This window comes from Sapajus apella, unplaced genomic scaffold (assembly GCF_009761245.1).
Source record: "Sapajus apella isolate SASKATOON/1434 unplaced genomic scaffold, GSC_monkey_1.0 scaffold75, whole genome shotgun sequence".
NCBI lineage: Eukaryota > Metazoa > Chordata > Mammalia > Primates > Cebidae > Sapajus > Sapajus apella.
In genome coordinates this window covers 10220117-10239453 of record NW_022437015.1, presented here as the reverse complement: position 1 = coordinate 10239453, position 19337 = coordinate 10220117, and the positions used below count along the sequence as shown (strand labels likewise).

The 19337-nt window shown below is 33.1% G+C and overlaps 1 protein-coding gene across 1 annotated transcript in view; it reads left to right on the top strand.

Moving 5' to 3' along the window:
• Nucleotides 1-19337, top strand: part of HDX (highly divergent homeobox) — a 175507-nt gene that overhangs the window by 138011 nt on the left and 18159 nt on the right. The window contains exons 6-8 of the mRNA XM_032251400.1: nt 8997-9204; nt 14715-14794; nt 17756-17839. Coding sequence (XP_032107291.1) covers nt 8997-9204; nt 14715-14794; nt 17756-17839 — 372 coding nt within the window. The remainder of the gene's footprint in view (nt 1-8996; nt 9205-14714; nt 14795-17755; nt 17840-19337) is intronic.

Here is a 19337-nt window from a genome sequence, read left to right as displayed (position 1 = left end):
AAATGATAAAAACCTATTAGCATTGTATTTATACATGTAGTCATTTTTCCAGTCCCTTCTACTTTTGAGGAATATCCAAAGAGGAAATATTTTAGCTTCAGTTTGCAATAAAATCTCACATACTTCCAATATTCACATAACATATTACTGTACCTTTATCATTGTACATTCCGTAATCACTAATTTCTCTCAAGAATGGTGCAAAGAAGTTGAAGGTAAATAGAAACTTGGTTTCTGCCTTTTTTTTTTTCACTTTTTCACAGCTTTTCTGACCCAAATGAATCAAAAATCATCCTAGAGAGGCTGATGTTTCCCTCCTTCTGCTCATACTATCATTTTTACAAACACTGGTGGCTAAGATTATTGTAAAAGAAAAGCTTCTGCGTTTATAATTTGTTAAGTGTTCATAGATAGAAAATAGAGAAATTACATGACAATTTTAAGAAGCTTTAGTAAGAAATGGCCATGTTTTTTCTTTTCTGAAGTATAACAATCTATTTTCAATGATATGATGTAATGGAAAACTGGCTGCTACTGTTAATAATAATTTAATTGTAGATTATAAAATCACTGAAATAGTATAATTGGACTGTTTGCAACACCAAGGAGAAATGCTTGAGGGGATGGATACCCAGTGTTCCATGATGTGATTATTACGCATTGCACGCCTGTACCAAAATGTTCCATGTACTTTTAAATACACACACCTAGTATATATCCACAAAAATTAAAAATAAAAAAGTGTTAAAAAGAAAAAAAATGGAATTATGCTTTTTAAACCAGTATTTCTCCTATGAAAGAAGTTATCAAAGCTAAGAAAATTAATATCCACACACATTTTTATTTTATACTACGTAATTTTCACTTTGGAGTATACAAAGCAATTCACGTTTCAAACTTCACATTTAGCGTCAATGCTAAATCCATCCAAGGAACTACATTTTATAAACCTGAAGGGAAAATTCCCCCCATCAGATATAAAGAATAATTTGCCTTTTTGGACTAACTGAATAGTTCTTCTGTTTTGCCCTGCATATTTTTTGAAATCTTACCAAGTATAAAATTATCCTCATTCATGTTTTTTATTTACACTAAAGAATATCAGGCTGAGCACGGTGGCTCAGGCCTGTAATTCCAGCACTTTGGGAGGCTGAGGCGGGCGGATCACGAGGTCAGAAATTCGAGACCAGCCTGACCAACATGGTGAAACTCCGTCTCTAAAAAAAAAAAAGAATATCTAAGGTGGCCTTGTATTTATGTAGCCCTACTGTACAGAAGAAATTCTAGTTGGTATAAAGTGTATCATTATCAAATTTAGAACTGAAATTATAAACTGTTATACAGTGGTTTTCTATACTACTTTAGGTTTTAAGAATTCTTTTTGACATGGCAAAACTAGAAAGTTTACAAATTTTAGTAATATAAAATGGTCTTTCTGAAAATTGCGTAAGAAATATGGGAATAAAATTGGTTTCAGACTGTTGCTTCTAAGAAAATGGAGTGGACATAATTTTCCCTATTCTTCTTATTAAGTAGAACTAAAATCCCTGGACATTATATAAATAGCAAATATAAGAAGACTCTGAAGGGTGGAAAGAAGTCACATCTGCTAGGGACCATGGGACCCCATGAATGACACTCACACAATGGTGAGTTTCCTGGGTTTTCTTTTCCCTCATATACGCCAGAATAAATTCTGGAAAAGCTAACAATCAAGAAACACCAATGGGTGCAAACAAAGGGAAGAAGAAAAAAAAAAAAAAAAAGCCTGGCCTTTAAAGCAAAGAACCAGCAAAAGGGCAGTCTAGCACTACAGAAAATGTTTAGATAATAACCTCTTTACTCTAGCCAAATGCCACGGGGAAAAACTGCACCCACACTTACCCCTACGAGAAAAGGCCAAGTGGAGAGCCAAGACTTCTGCCTCGCCAAGTTGTGGAACAGCTAGACGCCCATGTCCCCGAAACAAACAAACAACCGCTCACTGATGGGTCAGTGTCAGATAAGAAAGAGTAGAGGGCCAGGATTAAGAATCTTTCCTCCACCATTTCACTGCAATGTCAGTAGAAAATTTTTATCCCCTCCTGCACTTAGAGGTGATGAGGAGCCCTAACTCCTCCTCTTTGGGGTTGTATCAGAAGATTCCTACTGGATCTCCGAGACTCCCAACATCACCCAGGAGTAAAATGAATCTCTTTCCCCACTGGATGTCAATACAAGTCTAGTAGACAACCTGGACTTTTACCCTCTTGTAACTGTCATAAGATAGATAGACAGATAGATAGATGATAGATAGATAGATAGATAGATAGATACAGATTGATAGATAGATGACAGCCTAGATCAATCACTAAAAAGTCATACAAGGGAACACAGAAAAGTTCTATACATAAATATAAATGGAATTCTAAATATTTTTAAATACCCCACAGGAATGCAGGGGAAAACACAACAAAAGGCACACAGAAAATATGAAGGCAGAAAATGAAATGACATATTTAAGCTTTAGCATAGAAATAATTGCATTAAATTTAAATGGCCTAAATTCACAAACTAAAAAAAGAGATTTGCAAATTGGGTTTCTAAAAACGACATAACTCGATGTTGTCTACAATATATTAAAATATTATGATATGTGTAGTTTGAAAGTAAAAGGATAGAACACATATATAATGCAAACATGAATAAAAATAAAACAGGAGTTGATATATTAATATCAGATAAAGTAGACTTCAAAGCACAGGAAATTACAGGGGACAAAGTGGGACACTATATAATAATAACAGGGTAAACATATCAAGGAGACATTGCAATTCTGAATGTGTATGCATCAGATAACACAACTACAAAAAATGTGAAGCAAGAACTACAAATTCTGAAAAATAATAAGTAAATCTAAAATTATATTTGGAGATTTCATCACCCTTCTCTCAACAACTGCTACAGTAATTACACAGAAGAATATTAGTAATATAGAAGAACCTCAAAACACCTCAATCAATAGGGTCTAATTGACTAATAGAATGTACAACCCCACAACAATAAAATACACGCTTTTCAACTGCTCATGGAACACACAAAAAAGATAGAGTAAATCCTGGACCATAAGACAAACCTCAGTAAATTTTAAAAATCTAAATCATACAGAATATGTTCCTGACTACTCTTGATCTCTTGATTCAAAGTAGAAATCAATAACATAAAGATAACAAGAAAATCTCCACACACTTTTAAGTCATGCCACACACTTTTAAATAATCCATGGTCAAAAAGAGAATCTTTTTTCAGCTTTTATAGATTTAGGGATATAAGTGCAATTTTGTTACACACATATATTGTGTAGTGGTAATGTCTGGGCTTTGAGTGTACATATCACCTGAATAGTGAACATTGTACCCAACAGGTGATTTTTCAACCCTCACTCCTCTTCCATTCTCCCACCTTTTAGAGTTTTCATTGTCTATTACTCTAGTCTCTATTGCCATGGGTACCCACAGTTTAGCACCCATTTATAAGCAACATTATGTGGTATTTGACTTCCTGTTTGAGTTATTTCACTTAGGATAATGGCCTGTAGTTCCATTTATGTTACTACAAAATACGTGATTTTATTCTTTTTTATGCCTGGGTAGTATTCTATGCTGACACACACACACACACACACCTACACACACACACACACACACATACACACATAGTGTTAGGGTTAGGAGTAAAAGCGGTTAGGGGTTAGGGTTAGGGTTGTTATATATACATATATATATGTGTGTGTATATATATACACACACACATAAACATGTAGCTGTACATATATATACGCATATATACATCTATGTTTATATACATCTCTATGTACATATAAATGTATATGTACATGCATACATAAATGTATAAATGTATATATGTGTGTATATATACATCTATGTTTACACATACATATATATATATACATATGTATAACAATCTTAACCCTAACTCCTAACCCTCTTAACCACTAACCCTAGCCATATAGATATATACACACACACACACACACACACACACACATATATATCCTTATATATATACACACAGATATATATTATATATGTATATGTGTGTGTGTGTATATATATATATATATAAAACATTTTTAAAGAAGAAGTCATATGGGAATAAAATGAAATTGAGCCTCTAGTTTCTGATCTGGCATTTGAAGAGCCTAGAAGTTAACAGTTTATCTTAACAAATAAAATACTGAACAAACTGAAAATCAACAATTCTTTTTAGATTTGACAGATAAGTGAAGTTATAGGGCAAACCACTGACCCCAAAATTGGTGAGATAAATAGGCAGATACAGAGAATCACAACTTACTGGAGCAGAATTCCATGAGCAGAAACCTCCATTGGAACCAATACCAAGACAGAAAAACCTAAATTGTCATTGATGAATTACTGGAGGCTCAGTGTAGACAAGTCTGAAAGTTAGAAATTCTAGAGGGCACAATCATGGAGGGGGTGACACTTTTGTGAGTTTTACTCCTAGAGGTTGTATCAGATTCTCACTGTGAGTATTGGAGAAAAACCCTTTCAGGCTCATGGCAGGAAGAGTGGAAAAGTAACCGTTTTTAAGAAGACTAGAACATTCTGTTCTTAAGAAAGCCTGTTCTTAAGAACAAATATTTTACTAGAGCCTAACCTATTGGGATTTTATTAGGACATAACCAAATACAGCCCCCTTTAGCGATCCTCTCTCACTTAAGGTAGAGGAAAAATTTATAAGCACTTGTAAAGTTCACAGGCCACAGCAAAGATTCGCTAAAGGACTTAGACCTCATCATAGGACTATAGGATGCTTTACGTTCTTCTTAACCTTAACACTACATCACCAAATGCCTATTTTAGTTCTTTTTACCCAGTACATCCTGTTGAACTTTTAGTAAAAAATGACAAGGCATAGCAAAAGGTAAAAAACAAAAACAAAAACAAAAACAAAAACCCCACAATTTGAAGAGACAGAGCAATCTTCAGAACTACATTCATACATGACAGGGATGTTAGAACTTTCAGACCGGGAATTGGAAAGAACCATGATTAATATGCTAAGGGCGCTAATGGAAAAAATAGACAACATGCAAGAACATAATGGTAATGTAAGCAGAGGCATGAACATTCTAAGAAAGGATCAAAAACAAATGCTAGCGATCAAAATCAGTAACTGAAATGAAGAATGCTTTTGATGGTCTCATTAGTAGACTGGACATGGCTATGGAAAGAATTTCTGAACTTAAGGATATGTCAATAGAAACTTCCAAAACTGGAAAACAAAAAACAAAAATATTGATTAAAAATGGAACATAATATACAAAACTATGGGATAAATATAACAGGTGTAACATATGTCCAATGGGATACTACCATAAAGAAAAAAGGGAAACTAGAACAGAAGAAACATTCAAAGCCATAATTACTGAGAATTTTCCCTAAATTACCAAACCACAGATCCACGAAGCTTGGAGGACACCAAGCAGGACAAACGTAAAACAAACAATCAAAAGCTACACCTAGGCATATCATATTCAAACTGCAAAAACCAATGATAAAGAAAAAGTCTTCAAAGAAGTCAAAGGAGAAAAACAAATACTTACAGAGAAGCAATGATAAAAATTAAATCTGACTTTTCCTCAGAAATCATGCAACCAAGAAGGCAATAAAATGAAATATTTGAAGTGCTGAGAGGAAAAAACAAACAATACCAACCCAGAATTCTGTACTCAGTGAAATTACTCTTCGAATGTAAAAGAAAAAAAAAGATTTTTTAAAAAAAAAAAAAAAAAGGAAGGAATTTGTTGCCAGTAGAACTGCCTTGCAAGAAATGTTGAAAAGTTCTTCAGATACAAGGGAAACCATACAGGTCCATGCAGAGCTACATAAAGAAAGAAAAATCATTAGAGAAAGAATATTGAAGGTAAAGTACACTGAAAATACAAAAAGAACAACATAACAAATTTGTGGGATGCAGATAAAGTGATGTTGAGAGCAAAATTTATCATAGCGTATATATTAGAAAATAGGAAACTCTCAAATCAATAATGTAAACCCCCACCTTAAGAAACTAGAAAAAAAAAAGCTGGACATGGTGACTGGTCAGCGCTTATAGTTCCAACTACTAAGGAAGCTGAAGTGGGAGACTTGCTTGGGCCCAGGAGTGCAAGGTTACAGTGAACTATTATCACATTGCTGTGACAGAGTGAGATCCTGTCTTTAAAAAAAATAAGATAGTGAAAAAGGTAGAAACTAGAAAAGGATGACCAAAATAAACACAAAGCAAACAGAAGGAAGGAAATAACAAAGGTATGAGCAAAAATCAATGAAACTGAAAAAAATAAAACACTTAACTTTAGCTTCCCCAAAATTAAACACTTAGGTATAAATTTAATGAAATAGGCACACAAGATCTGCATGAAGAAATCTACAAAACTCTGATAAAAGAAATCAAAGATCTAAATAAATGGAGAGATATTCCACGGACATGTATACAACAACTCAAGTATACCAAGATTTCAGTTCTTTTCAACTTGATCTAGATTCAATGCAACCTCAATCAAAACCCCAGAAGTTACTTTTCTTCTATGAATTGTGCTTTTTAATGCCATTTCTAAGAATTCTTCACCAATCCTGAAGCCCCAAAGATTCTCTTCTCAAAGTTTTAAAGTTTTGTTTTTTATATTTAAATCGATGATCCATTTTGAGTTCATTTTTGTATAAGGTGCGAGATTTAGGACAAGGTTCATTTTTGTTTTTCTATGAATATCCAATTGCTCCAGCGTTGTTTCTTGAAAAAACTACCCTTCCCTTATTAAATTCCTTTTGCACCTTTGTCGAAGGTCAGCTAAGTTGGTCATACTTGTGTAAGGCTATTTCTGGATTCTTTATTCTGTTTCAGTGATCTATGACTAGCCCTCTGCCAATACCACACATTCTTGATTACTGTAATTATATAATAAGTCTTGAAATTAGGTAGCTATATTCCTTCCACTTTATTCTTTTTTATTCAATGCTGTTTTAGCCATACTCACTCATTTTCTTTCCATATGAATTTTAGAATTATCTCATATGTATCTACAAAAATCTTGCTGGAATTTGATAAAAATTATGTTAAACTGTGTTTAATATAATGTGATCATAGCTCACTGCAGCCTTGATCCTCCCACCTCAGCCTCCCAAGTATACACAACTACAGGCACTCACCAGCCACCAGGCCCATGTTAAACTGTGTTTAACAATTAGATGTTTGTCAAGTTTACCAATCTTTTCAATGAACCCATTTTTTTATTATTTAAAATTAATATCCTTTATTTTTTGAACAGTGTTAAGTTTGTGCTGCAAAAGGCCAATAGGACAGAAATTTAAGCTACAGACTGGGAGAAAATGTTTGCAAACCACAAATATGACATAGAACTCATATTTAGAATATGTAAAGAGCTTCTCAAACTTCAACACTAAAGAGACACAAGCACTTCAATTAGAAAATGAAGAGCCATTTCACTGAAAAGGATAGCAAATACAGAGATGATAAATAACCACATGGAAAGATGATCAACATTAAGAACTTGTTGGCCTGTTACTACACACACCTATGAGAACAGATAAAAATTTTTAGAAAATATTGACAATACTAAATGCTCGCAAGAATGTTAAGAAACTGGATCTTTCATTCATTGCTGATAAGAATATAAAATGGCAGAATTTCTCTGGAAAACAATTTGACAGTTTCTTATAAAATTTAACATGTAACCATATAATCTGTAATTTTCATCCTTGTGCATTTATCCTAGAAAAATAGAAACTCTACCCCAAACCTGTAAATTACCATTCAAAATGGCTTTATATGTAATAGGCAAAATATTTGAAACAACATAAGTGTCCTTCAACAAGGAAATGGTTAAACAAACAGGGGTACATACATATCACGGAATACTGCTTAGCAAGAAAAAGAATTGGGCTCAATATACACAACTTAAATGACTCTCCAGATAATTATGCTGAATTGAAAAAGCTTATTTCAAAAGGTCACACGCTGCATGATTCAATTTATATGATATTCTTGAAAAAGCACAATTATAGAGACAGAAAACAGATTAGGGATTGTGGGAAGGAGAGGAAGAGGAATGGTGGGATAAAGAGACATAGAAATATACACACACATTGTACAGTATCAATTTCCTGTTTTTGAAATTTTGCTATAATTATGTAAGATGGAAGCTGGAGAAGATGGAGTGAAGAATAAACAATATTTATCTTTGAAACTTCCCATGATTTTAAAATTATTTCAATACAGAATGTCTTAAAACTTGGTTGTAAATTCAGTAAAATAAAACTTTACAATGGTTGAAATACCAAGGTAATAATATGGAAGCAAATAAAATTAACAGAGGTCACATTTTCACATAGGAAGAACAAGACTGGAAATAGCACATGAATTATAGTTATAATTATGATGTTTCAGTTTGAAAAAGAACCAGTTTATTTTTCTTTTGGAAGATTTGGTGAATTGTTTTCTTGAGAAACAAAAAAAAGAAAAAAAAAGAAAAAGAAAAAAGTCATTTTCAATCGACTGCATATTGCTTAAAAGTCTGAATATTTAGATAAATATCTTCTTTCTGCTAATAAATATTTTAAAATAAAAGCCATAACTATTAACATTTTGAGGTGATTGACATGCTAACCATCATGATTCTACCATTATAAAATGTGTACATTTATTGCAACCTCACACTGTCACACTGTACCCCATAACCATGTACACTTATTATGTGTCAATTATAAATAGTTATAAAAAGACAAAACATAATTATTTTTATCTTAGCATATTGACATAAAATTTTTATCTTTCTATATACCCATTTATTCCTTTAAATCATATTTTATGAAGTATTTATTCATTATTTTACTGGGCATAACTGATAAGTTTTCTACATTTACAAAAATTTCTCCTATATTTTTCTTATAAAGACTTGGATTGGGAATCGAAGAAGGAAATATCGTTTAATGGGGATTGAAGTTCCGCCTCCAAGAGGAGGCCCTGCTGATTTCTCTGAGCAGCCTGAGTCTGGTTCCTTATCTGCACTCACACCAGGAGAGGAAGCTGGGCCTGAAGTAGGAGAGGATAATGACAGAAATGATGAAGTATCCATCTGCTTGTCTGAAGGAAGCTCTCAAGGTACTTTATATGCTGAATCTCCTAATAATAGCCTTTGTAAATTTGATGCATTTTTTACTTGCTTTTCAGCTCACTGCACTTCAAGTCTTGAGTCTTCAAAACATTTGGCCAAAGAATATATTTATTTTTAGTGCCTCCACCTAAACAGTCTCCCACATCATCATCACAAGGAACATTCATCTACAACAGTAATAATCTCCCACATTTATAAATATTGCCCATTACAATTCATACATTATGATTAAGTAACTAATTTTTAGTTTTTTTTGGAATTCTAGTCAGTTTAGGTCAGAATATTATAAACACACAGTAATGAAAGAGTATGGTATAATGTGACAAATACCAGGCTAGTAGTCAGGAAATCTGGATGCAACTCCTAGCTTTTCATGTGACATTTCATAAGACTTTCATGCAAAGTATTTAATTACTTGGTCTTTAGTTTCCTCATGTGCTAAAAAGAATTAAACTGGATCATCTTTATGATACCTCTCAATATTTCTCTAAATGATAATTCTAATAATATCATGTAATTGTACTATCTGTCCATTTGTCTTCAAGCATAGATATGATTCTCTTCTGACACATTTTTTATTAACACACTTATTGAGATTAAATTTACACATCATAAAATTCATCCATTGTAAGACCAGGTGAGGTGACTAATGCCTGTTATCCCAGCACTTTGTGGACTGATGTGGAATGATTGCTTGAGCTCAGGAGTTCGAGATCAGCCAGGGCAACATAATGATAACTCATCTCTACAAAAAGTTTTTTTAACATACTAGCTACAGTCTCAGTTACTCAGGAGTCTAAGGTGAGAGGATCACTTGAGCCCTGGAGTTTAATTAAGGCTGCAGTGAGCTCAAGTGACTGTGCCACTGTACTCCAACCTGGTGACAGAGTGACACCCTGTCTCAAAAGAAAATCATTCATTTTAAATATAGAATTCAATGATATTTAATGAATTTTATACAGTTGTACAACCATTACCATCAATGAAATCTGAATTTATGTCATTTTCATCACTCCAGTAATTCCCTTGAACCCATTTGCAGTCACGCTCTCTTCCCACTCTCAACCTCAGGAAGCCACTGATCTGCTTCATGGCTATATAAATTGGCCTTTTCTGGGCAGTTTCTATAAATTGAATCATACAATATATAGGTTTTTGAATCTATGACTGAGAAACAGAGGTTCATGCCTTTTATCATTTTGCTTTTGATTTTATTGAGCTCTGTTTAGAATAATTATAATCTATTTTTCAGTTTATTGTTTGCCTTTTGTTTATGGTATTTTCTGATTTCAGATTTTCTTTTGTAATTGTTAAGTTTTCAAATCTACCAATACTTACTTTGGGTCATGATTACAGTCTTTCCTTGTACTATAATTATGTGAATATACCCCTACATTTGCCTCTAGCATCCTTATAGTTTAATTTGTACAACTTGATATTTATTTCACCTAGAATTCATTTTGCTTCAAGACGTGTTAATACATCTAATTTTATTTTTCCAAATGGTTAACTAATGTTCCCTACACCATTTGTTGAATAACTCATCTTTTTCCAGTGAGTTGAAATGTAGATTTTTATCAAATACACACACACAGATGCATATATATACACTCTCTCTCTCTCTCTCTCTCTCTCTCACACACACACACACACACACACACAGACACATACACACATGCAGACATACACGTATACACATGTGGGTCAAATTTGAGACTTCTTATTATTACACTGATCTCATGGTTTACAACTGTGGCTTTATAAAAATGTCTTAATATCTGGTGGGGCCCTCATTCTTCTTTGTTCTTATGGTATGTTGATTCTTTAGAATTGTTCAGTCATAAATTTTGTACTGTTTAAGCATACCTTTTCCCAATCCCCTTTCCCAAAACCCATGAAAGATTTTTCTTGGCATTGCATTAAATTTATAGAATATTGTAGGAAGATGAATTCAGTTTTGCATGTATTCGATTTTAGCTAATGGTTCAACATCCATGTGGAGCTGTCCACAGATCTTTGGATAATATGAGTCTGAAACTCAGATGAGGGCTTAAGACATAAGAAGAAATACAAAATTCACCCACATTGAGGCAAAAAATATCTAGCCATGAAAATTGAAGATTTAGTTAAGTGAGAAAATGAAAAACAAGAAAGGACAAGGGACAAAGACTGCGTATTGATAAATATCCAGATTTGGACATTGGAGGAGAAAAGGGAGCCATTCAAATAACATGTAGAAACAGAAGCAGCAGAACATTATGGTTTTCCTAAAACCAAAAAACGAATCAGATGCAGAGGCATGCCTGTAGTCTCAGCTACTTGAAAAGCTGAGGTGAAAGGATCCCTTGAGGTTAAGAGTTTGAAGCTGCAGCGTGTTCTGAATGCATCTGCGAATGGCCACTGTACTCTAGCCTGGACAACATAGTGATTTCTGTCTCTAAAATTAAGAAAAAAACTAAAACAAATAAGAGATTTCAGAAGGAAAAGCCATCATTGTTTCATTGGTCTCATGGCCTCTTAGAAGTTAAGTAGAAAAAGGAATGAGAAAGCCATTGAATTTGTTGTTTTAGAAATTATTTAAAAAGCAATTAACTGCATGGGGAGAGGAGAGGCAAGCAGATTGCAGTAGGTTGAGTAATGAAAGGGAAAGCAAAGCTACTAGTATTAAGAGGGCCATGTGTTTTGAATATTCAAGTTTCTCTCTCTCTTTCTCTCCCCTAACATTTGTTATTCATATTGAAGATGATAACAGAGAATTGAGTGTACAGGAAAATAGTGAGGCAGATTTTAAAATTATCAAGAAAATAGAAGCACTGCACCATTTCCAAGCCCTTTGTTTCTAATATAGTTGGTCCTTTAAACCATTTCTGTCATTTGCTAGTGTTTACTAAATTGCATGTGCCTGGAAATATTTGGATATTCCCAGTGCCTCATGACTGGTGTTTTAGGGCCTGCTGAGTGGTGGCTAGTTGAAGGAGATTGGAGAAGTAGGGATTTGTGTGTTTCTGTGGTTGAGTGGGTGAACTGAGAGAAAATATTCTGAGAAAGTGCAGAAGACCCTAAGTGAAGTTTCACTTCTCCACCTAAAAGATAATTTTAGGAAATAGGTAGTTGAAGGAAAATAGGTGAAAGTTAATTTTAAAGTCCACTTTAATGGTCCACTCTTAGTGGACCCCTGCTCCTACACTGACATTCTTTGTCATGGTGTGTTCCTTAAACAGCTGGCACAGTAATCAAGACACAATGAGAAAAAGAAGAAAGAGAATTTAATGTATGAATAAAAAAACATTTGATCATAAGTGTATTTGTCTAGATTTTTTATTGGTGTCTTTCACAGTTGTATGGTAACCTTTTCATTCTCACAGAAATTTCAACAGAAAAGCATAAAATCATTTTCAAATACTGAAAAGAGCCATTTTTGGTACAGTTTCCTACTAGTCATGCCCTATGTGTTTCCTCATTTTGCTACATGACTGGAGCAAGAGGATGAGGGGTGGGGTGCTACACACTTTTCAACAACTAGATCTTGAGAACTTACTCTCACAAGAACAGCACCAAAGGGGAAATCTACCTCGATGATCCAGTCGCCTCCCACCAGTCCCCACCTGTATTACCGGGGATTACAATTTGACATGAGATTTGGGAGGGGACACAGACCTAAACCATATCAGATTCAATCCATGTTGTGGCAAAAGGCAGGGGGAAAAACAGTCAAATATATACAGATAGAGAAAAAAAAAAAAAAAGAGGTTACCAGGATCAGGGTTGGTGGGAGAGGAAATAGGGAAATGCAGGTCAAATAATTAAAAGTAGCAAATATGTAGTATGAACAGATCAAAAGAGCTAATATGCAACATGAAGATTACTATTAATAAGTGTACTGTATTCAGAATTTTTGCTAAAGGAGTATGCTACAGCTGCTCTAGGGTGGGGATGGGTAACTGGTGAGATAATGAATGTGTTAATTTGTTTCACTATAGAAACAATTTATATATGGGTGTCTGTATGTGTGTATCTTATAACATCATGTTGTATACCTTAAATATGCCCAATAAAAGTTAATTTTTAAAAAAAATCTAGAGGAGGAGACAAAAACATTTAAATTGTATTATAATGCACTTTGCATCAAAATTCTGGTAAGATTTTCCTGGATATCTTAAACTTGAATTCTCTATATGGTCATATGGCAGTTCCTGGATTAACTGTATTTTTCTCTTAATAATTCCCCCAAGCTCATACGAAGCACACCTATATTTCTTTCCAAGAGAAGGAATGGACTTAGAAAAATTGGGGAGGGCTGATAAATATTTTTGTTCTGCTTCCTAAGGTGAAATAAAATGTCAGTTACCGTGAGACCATGAAATTCTACTAGTATTTATTCAAACAACCTCCATGACATGGCTATGCCAAAAGAAAAAAAAGAGAGAGAGATAGGAGCATTGCTACCTTGTTTTTCTAAGGGGCTGGTGGAGGGTAATCTAAAATAGAAAAGATTATACATGCAGACTCCCTGTGTTTTGAACCAACCTGTTCCCCTAGCTCAGCCTGAAGAGCTATTTAATAGTCTGGTTTCTCTGAATTATTTGTTTCTTTTACTTAATTTTTTCATTTTTAGAATATTGAATTTTGATCAGAAAAGGGATACATGTTCATTTTAGAAAGTACTAGGAAATACAATACAAAATAGAAACAATCTTATTCGTCAGTGATAACTTCTGAAAATAAGGATGAGGGGATATTTTTGCACTGTTTTCTCTTTGCATATATACAGGAGTGTGTGTGTTACATTCACAAAACTGGAAATGCTCTGGATTTATGGTTTGATATCATATATTTGAAAATTATTTTATCACTTTCTTTTATTTGAATGAAAAAATTGTTCATTGTAGAAAAAATATTTAAATACAAATAAGCAAAAATAAAACAGAAAAATTAAAAATCTCCCATAATTCCATCTAGAAATACTAATGACAATGTCTTCCTGTAAACAGTCCCAGTCTTTTCTCTCCATGAAAATTTCCATATTTGTATAAAAAATTTATCTAAATTTTATAGTAAAGTATATATATTTTAAAATAAAATTAATAGCATATGTATCCACACAAGATATTTTGTTACCTTCATTTTTTCACTTTTCAGTTGCCCGTTAATATTTTCCCTATTACTCCTTTTTTCTACTTCGTTTTAGTGGCTTCATAATATTTATTATAGAGATATATTCTAAATTTCTCTATTCTTCCATTGTTAAGGATACAGTTTTTGTCCATTTTTTCATTACAAATAGCACAGTGGTGACCATCATTGTATTTGCCCCATCCCTACTTATTTCCTTAGAATACATTGTTTAAAGTAGAATTGCTAATCAAAGTGTGTATGAAATGAATTTTCCATTTGTATCAGTTTATAATAGATAAAATATTTAAATTATCTTGAAAACAATATTCTTAAGAAATTTTGCAGAATGAAAAACTAATTTATGGCATTTTTTTTTCTATAGAAGAGCCCAATGATGTTGTTCCAAATGAGGCAAGGGTTCATAAGGAAGAGGATCACCATGCAGTATCCACAGATAATGTGGTATGTACATTTTGAAATTATTTTCCCAGTATATGATTGATTTCATGCAAAAGATCCAGTTGGTGAAAATATTCATATTTTCAGAATAAAGTCTTGCTCCACTTCACAAACCAAAACAGAGCTATTTCAAGTGAAATTATATATCTTTTAGGGCTTACAAAATGTAATTTAAAATGTTATCAGCTGTATCACTAATTTTTTGATTGAGGAGATTCGCAAATATAAAAATTCAATACTTGGTACCTATATGATATTTTATACATAACAAGCTATTTTTCTTTAATACAGTTAGTAAAGAGCAGATTTCTTCCTATTTGACAGATGGCAGAATTAAAACAGAGTTTAGTCTGAGATCATGAAGGAAACCTTTGTTAGTTGTGATGCATGTATGCAAGAATTTCTGACTCAGTTCTCTATTCAGAACATCCTATCTATAATGTGTTTGAAACTTTTTTCCCCATATTAATAGTTAAATTATACTCTAGTTAGTCATCTTAAAAATCACAACATAGGAGGAAAGACAGTGTTAAATGTTTGAATAGCAAATAGAAGAAGGTTCTGTGTAAATTAAACTGGGTTTTGTGAAAATGTAAAAATATAGTGATGCTCCCTATGACGCTGTTTTAGCAGCATCTGTTTATATTCTGCCCTATCAAGTAATCCTATAATCAAGATGGTATTAGGAGTCAGACATAAAGTGGAATGTCATTGTTCTTTTGTTTTTGCTTTTAAATCAGTATTCGGTGTTTTACTGCAGCCACTGAAAAATAGCCCCATAATTGAATTTTCTGTTACAAAATGGCTGTGACTTTAGGATTTACATTGATTTTCATTACAAGCATTGTTCATTTCACACTATAGTCCTGCTGCATGTCTTTAATAAAAGTTGAGCGCATAAAATAGTTTTGCTATTCTTTTGTTAAATAACAACATTATATAACAATGTTTTCCACAAGCAGAATATAGTTTAGGATTGTATTTTCCTGATTTGAGTCCTGGTTGATTAAAGTCAATGTTTGACCCTTCTAACACTGAGTTCAACAAGCATACAGGAAAACAGCTTTGATTGTGAGGTAAAGTCATGTTTTCATTAGCTAGCTACAAGTAATTGTTTTCCGTGGTTATGAATTGTGCTACTCTTAAATTCTACCAAGTAATAATCTTCTGCTTCAGATTTGAGTTTTAGTGTGCAAGTTATATACAATTTACAAATTGAAACACCTTTCCCTTTAAATACATGCTCTTTTTGACCCTGAATTTCTCTGCATTGAATCTCCTTCGCAGCAGATATTTGAAGATAATGAATGAAGTCATTGCACAGGATGACTAACAGTCATTTAGGCACCTAATTTTTCAAAAAGCAATTGATTTTTAGAAACAAAACTCCAAGCTTTCAAAGGTTGATCTCCTCTGCCTGTAACTTTTGAGTGCACCCAATTATTCATGGATGACAAATCAAACAGACATTTAAGACCTATTTAAATGCACACATCTACACAGTGTTCTTTGGTGCACCCCTCCCTGAATTGCCTAGGTACTTTTTCTCAAAGCCAATCCAAATATGTGAGAATCTAAAAAACATAAAAAATAATAGAATCTGAGGTCTTGGAAGAGCTGACATGATTAAGCCCCAAGTTTATAGTGATTAGAATAGAAAACAAAGCATTGGATTCATCTCCAGGCAGCAGTAGAAAGTAATTTCACTGCAGCTGTTTTCCTGATTCAAAAGCCTGCAGGTCACAAACCCTGTAATAGTATCATATCCTCATATGTAATATATTAAATATAATCATTCCAAGTTAGTTTATTACATTTAATCACCATATATAAATATATATGTATGTGTGTATATGTATATATGTGTGTGTATACACACACACACACACACACACACACACACACACGCTGGGTAGGAAGCCTGATTTGAAATCCTGCCTACAGCATGTTGCTATTTATGTGCTTGTTCTTAAAAGACTGTCTAGTGACTGAATATAGCTTAGTTTTTCCTTTTATAAAAAAATTTATTTTGGGTTGGCAGAGTTTAAATATTTAAAGTTGTCATTTCTTAACCGCATTTTTTACATGCCAAAGAAAAGATTAGAGCTGATTTTATTTATACCTTTGGTTTTTGCTTTGATTAAAAAAAAAAAATCGCATGATTAGAGAACTTGGACCCTCATAGTGGGAGCTCATTGGTCATTTTTTCATCAACACTGAACTGTTTTCTTCATTTTTTCAACAGATATTAAATTAGCATTAGTACCTACTGCTGGCAAGATATTGTACAAGCTATGCTATATCTTAATTTTAAAGCTAAAGATAATTTAATCTGTCTCTCTCCTCTCTCTTTCTCCCTTTTCCTCACTCTCCACCTCTTCATCCTGGATGTTACTCTTCAATGAAGGAAACAAATCACCGTGCAATTTTTATCATTTGATCATAGATACCTGCTTTCATTTAGTTGTCAAGCTAAAGTTGTGCAGTGTGCAGTAAATATGGGAATTTTTGAAAACTGTATTTGATTTTGAAATATGTCATATTCTGATATTTTACATTAGAAGTAACAAAGAGGCATATGGAAACATAAAAAGGAAAGCTCTGTCTATCCATTTTATATTTACCATTGAAAAGACCACCATTACAGAAAATGAATTTCCTGTCACTGGAGGGTGCTATTTAAGCAGTTTGCCTGTTTTGTTAAGAATATTGCAAAAAGAAATTTTCTATTTTAAATCAAATTATTTTTTTTTAATTTACCAAGCACTCATCAGTTAAAGGTAGAGGGAGGTGGTTCAGATACACACTATGTGTAACACTGAGGAGCCAGTCAGTTATCAGAGTTTATTCCAGGTGACCTAGACTAGATAACCTAAACATTGAAGGCACATTTTATAGACATTGCTGAGTGTAGTAAGAATGATGTGATATATATTTTTGAAAACTTCTCTGCTTGTGTTATAGAAAATAGAAATTATTGATGATGAAGAAAGTGACATGATAAGTAATTCTGAAGCTGAACAAGTAAACTCGCTCTTGGATTATAAGGTAGGTAATTTAAAATTATGAATTCATTAAGATAAGGTATTAAATGAGGCAGAATTTTACAATACCTATTATAAAATTTACAATTTTATAATAAGTTAAGCATTCTAGGGTTGTGCATTAATTCTATCAGTCAGAGTGCTGGTTATTTTAATTATTGCTGTCTGGTTTAGGGGTTATGCTCTTAAGCAAAGGGTTTGCTGAGCGGAGTAAGTATTGATAGTATATAGCATGGTGGAGGCAGTATACAGTGGTGGTAAACATGAAATATATGACAAAACTTTTCTGAAGCCAATGTTCATTTGTAAATGACAGTAAAAGGGATATTTTTTTCCAGTGGACTTTGCTAATTTTATCCTAAATTTTGACTTCTTCTGTAGAAAATTTTAAAATATATCATAATACATCTGTTTAAATATACGTTTAAAAACAATTCCCAAAGGAAATACAGAATGAATATGAATAGAGGTGACCTTTTCTTAGTGTTGTTACTAAACTGAAAAGCTGACTTTGACAGGGTGCCATACGTAATTTTTTAATTAAAGCTGAACATAAGCTATCAGTCTGTATGTCAATATGTTTTCTGCATAGGTTTATAAAAGCTGTCCCTTTGCTAATCATTGCCTTATCTTACTAGGTCACTTTTTGGGCCTTCTGAAATTTTGGCCACACAGTCCTTTACATACACAAAAGTTTTTGTCATGGAATGCCGTCGGTGTTCAAAGCAGAGATTAGTAATGTTAAAATGTTAACAGAAAATAGCATTTAATCAGAAAATACATCTGTCATTTCCTCAAAAATCTTCCAGTTTTACTATAATTGAAATGTATGCCATTCAACAGATTCTGTTTTCCAAATGTTCATAACATGTCATGCTTTAAAATAGTGAATGTTAGAAACACAGAAGGAAAATATCTTTTGAAATTTATTTCCTAAATCGTCAAAGAGCATGATAAAATCCCATATTCAACTGTATTTCCAACTAACAGAATTATAAAGTTTGTTGGTTCTGAAATACAAGAGATCACGATAATCTTTCCTACATGGTCACATAATATTTCTAAATGCCCAGTTCAGGATTACAGTGTCTCTGCATGCCACAACTTGGCACAGGTTGTGGAAACTATAGACAAAAAGACTGGATTGCACAGTTGTTAAGTGTACTCCTCTTAGCACTCGCAAATATGTCAAATAGGCTTTGGCCCAGGACTCAGAGACCTCTCCCCTCTTGAGTGGCAGTCTACTTGAAAAAGTTTGGTGCTAAAAACCAGAGCAGGGCAGGGCAGAGTGTGCAGTCCAAAATGTTAGTTAATATTTTCACTAATTCAGTGTTTTCCATTGTAATAAATTCTGTAGAAACAAGAGGTCATTCATTACCCCATTAGGGATGTTTTTTATATGCTTTATGTAACTGCCTCAAGCTTGGCAGTTACATAAACTTCTTTTCTTTATCCCTCAAAATTTAACACCTATATAGAAAATATATCTTTTTATAATCATG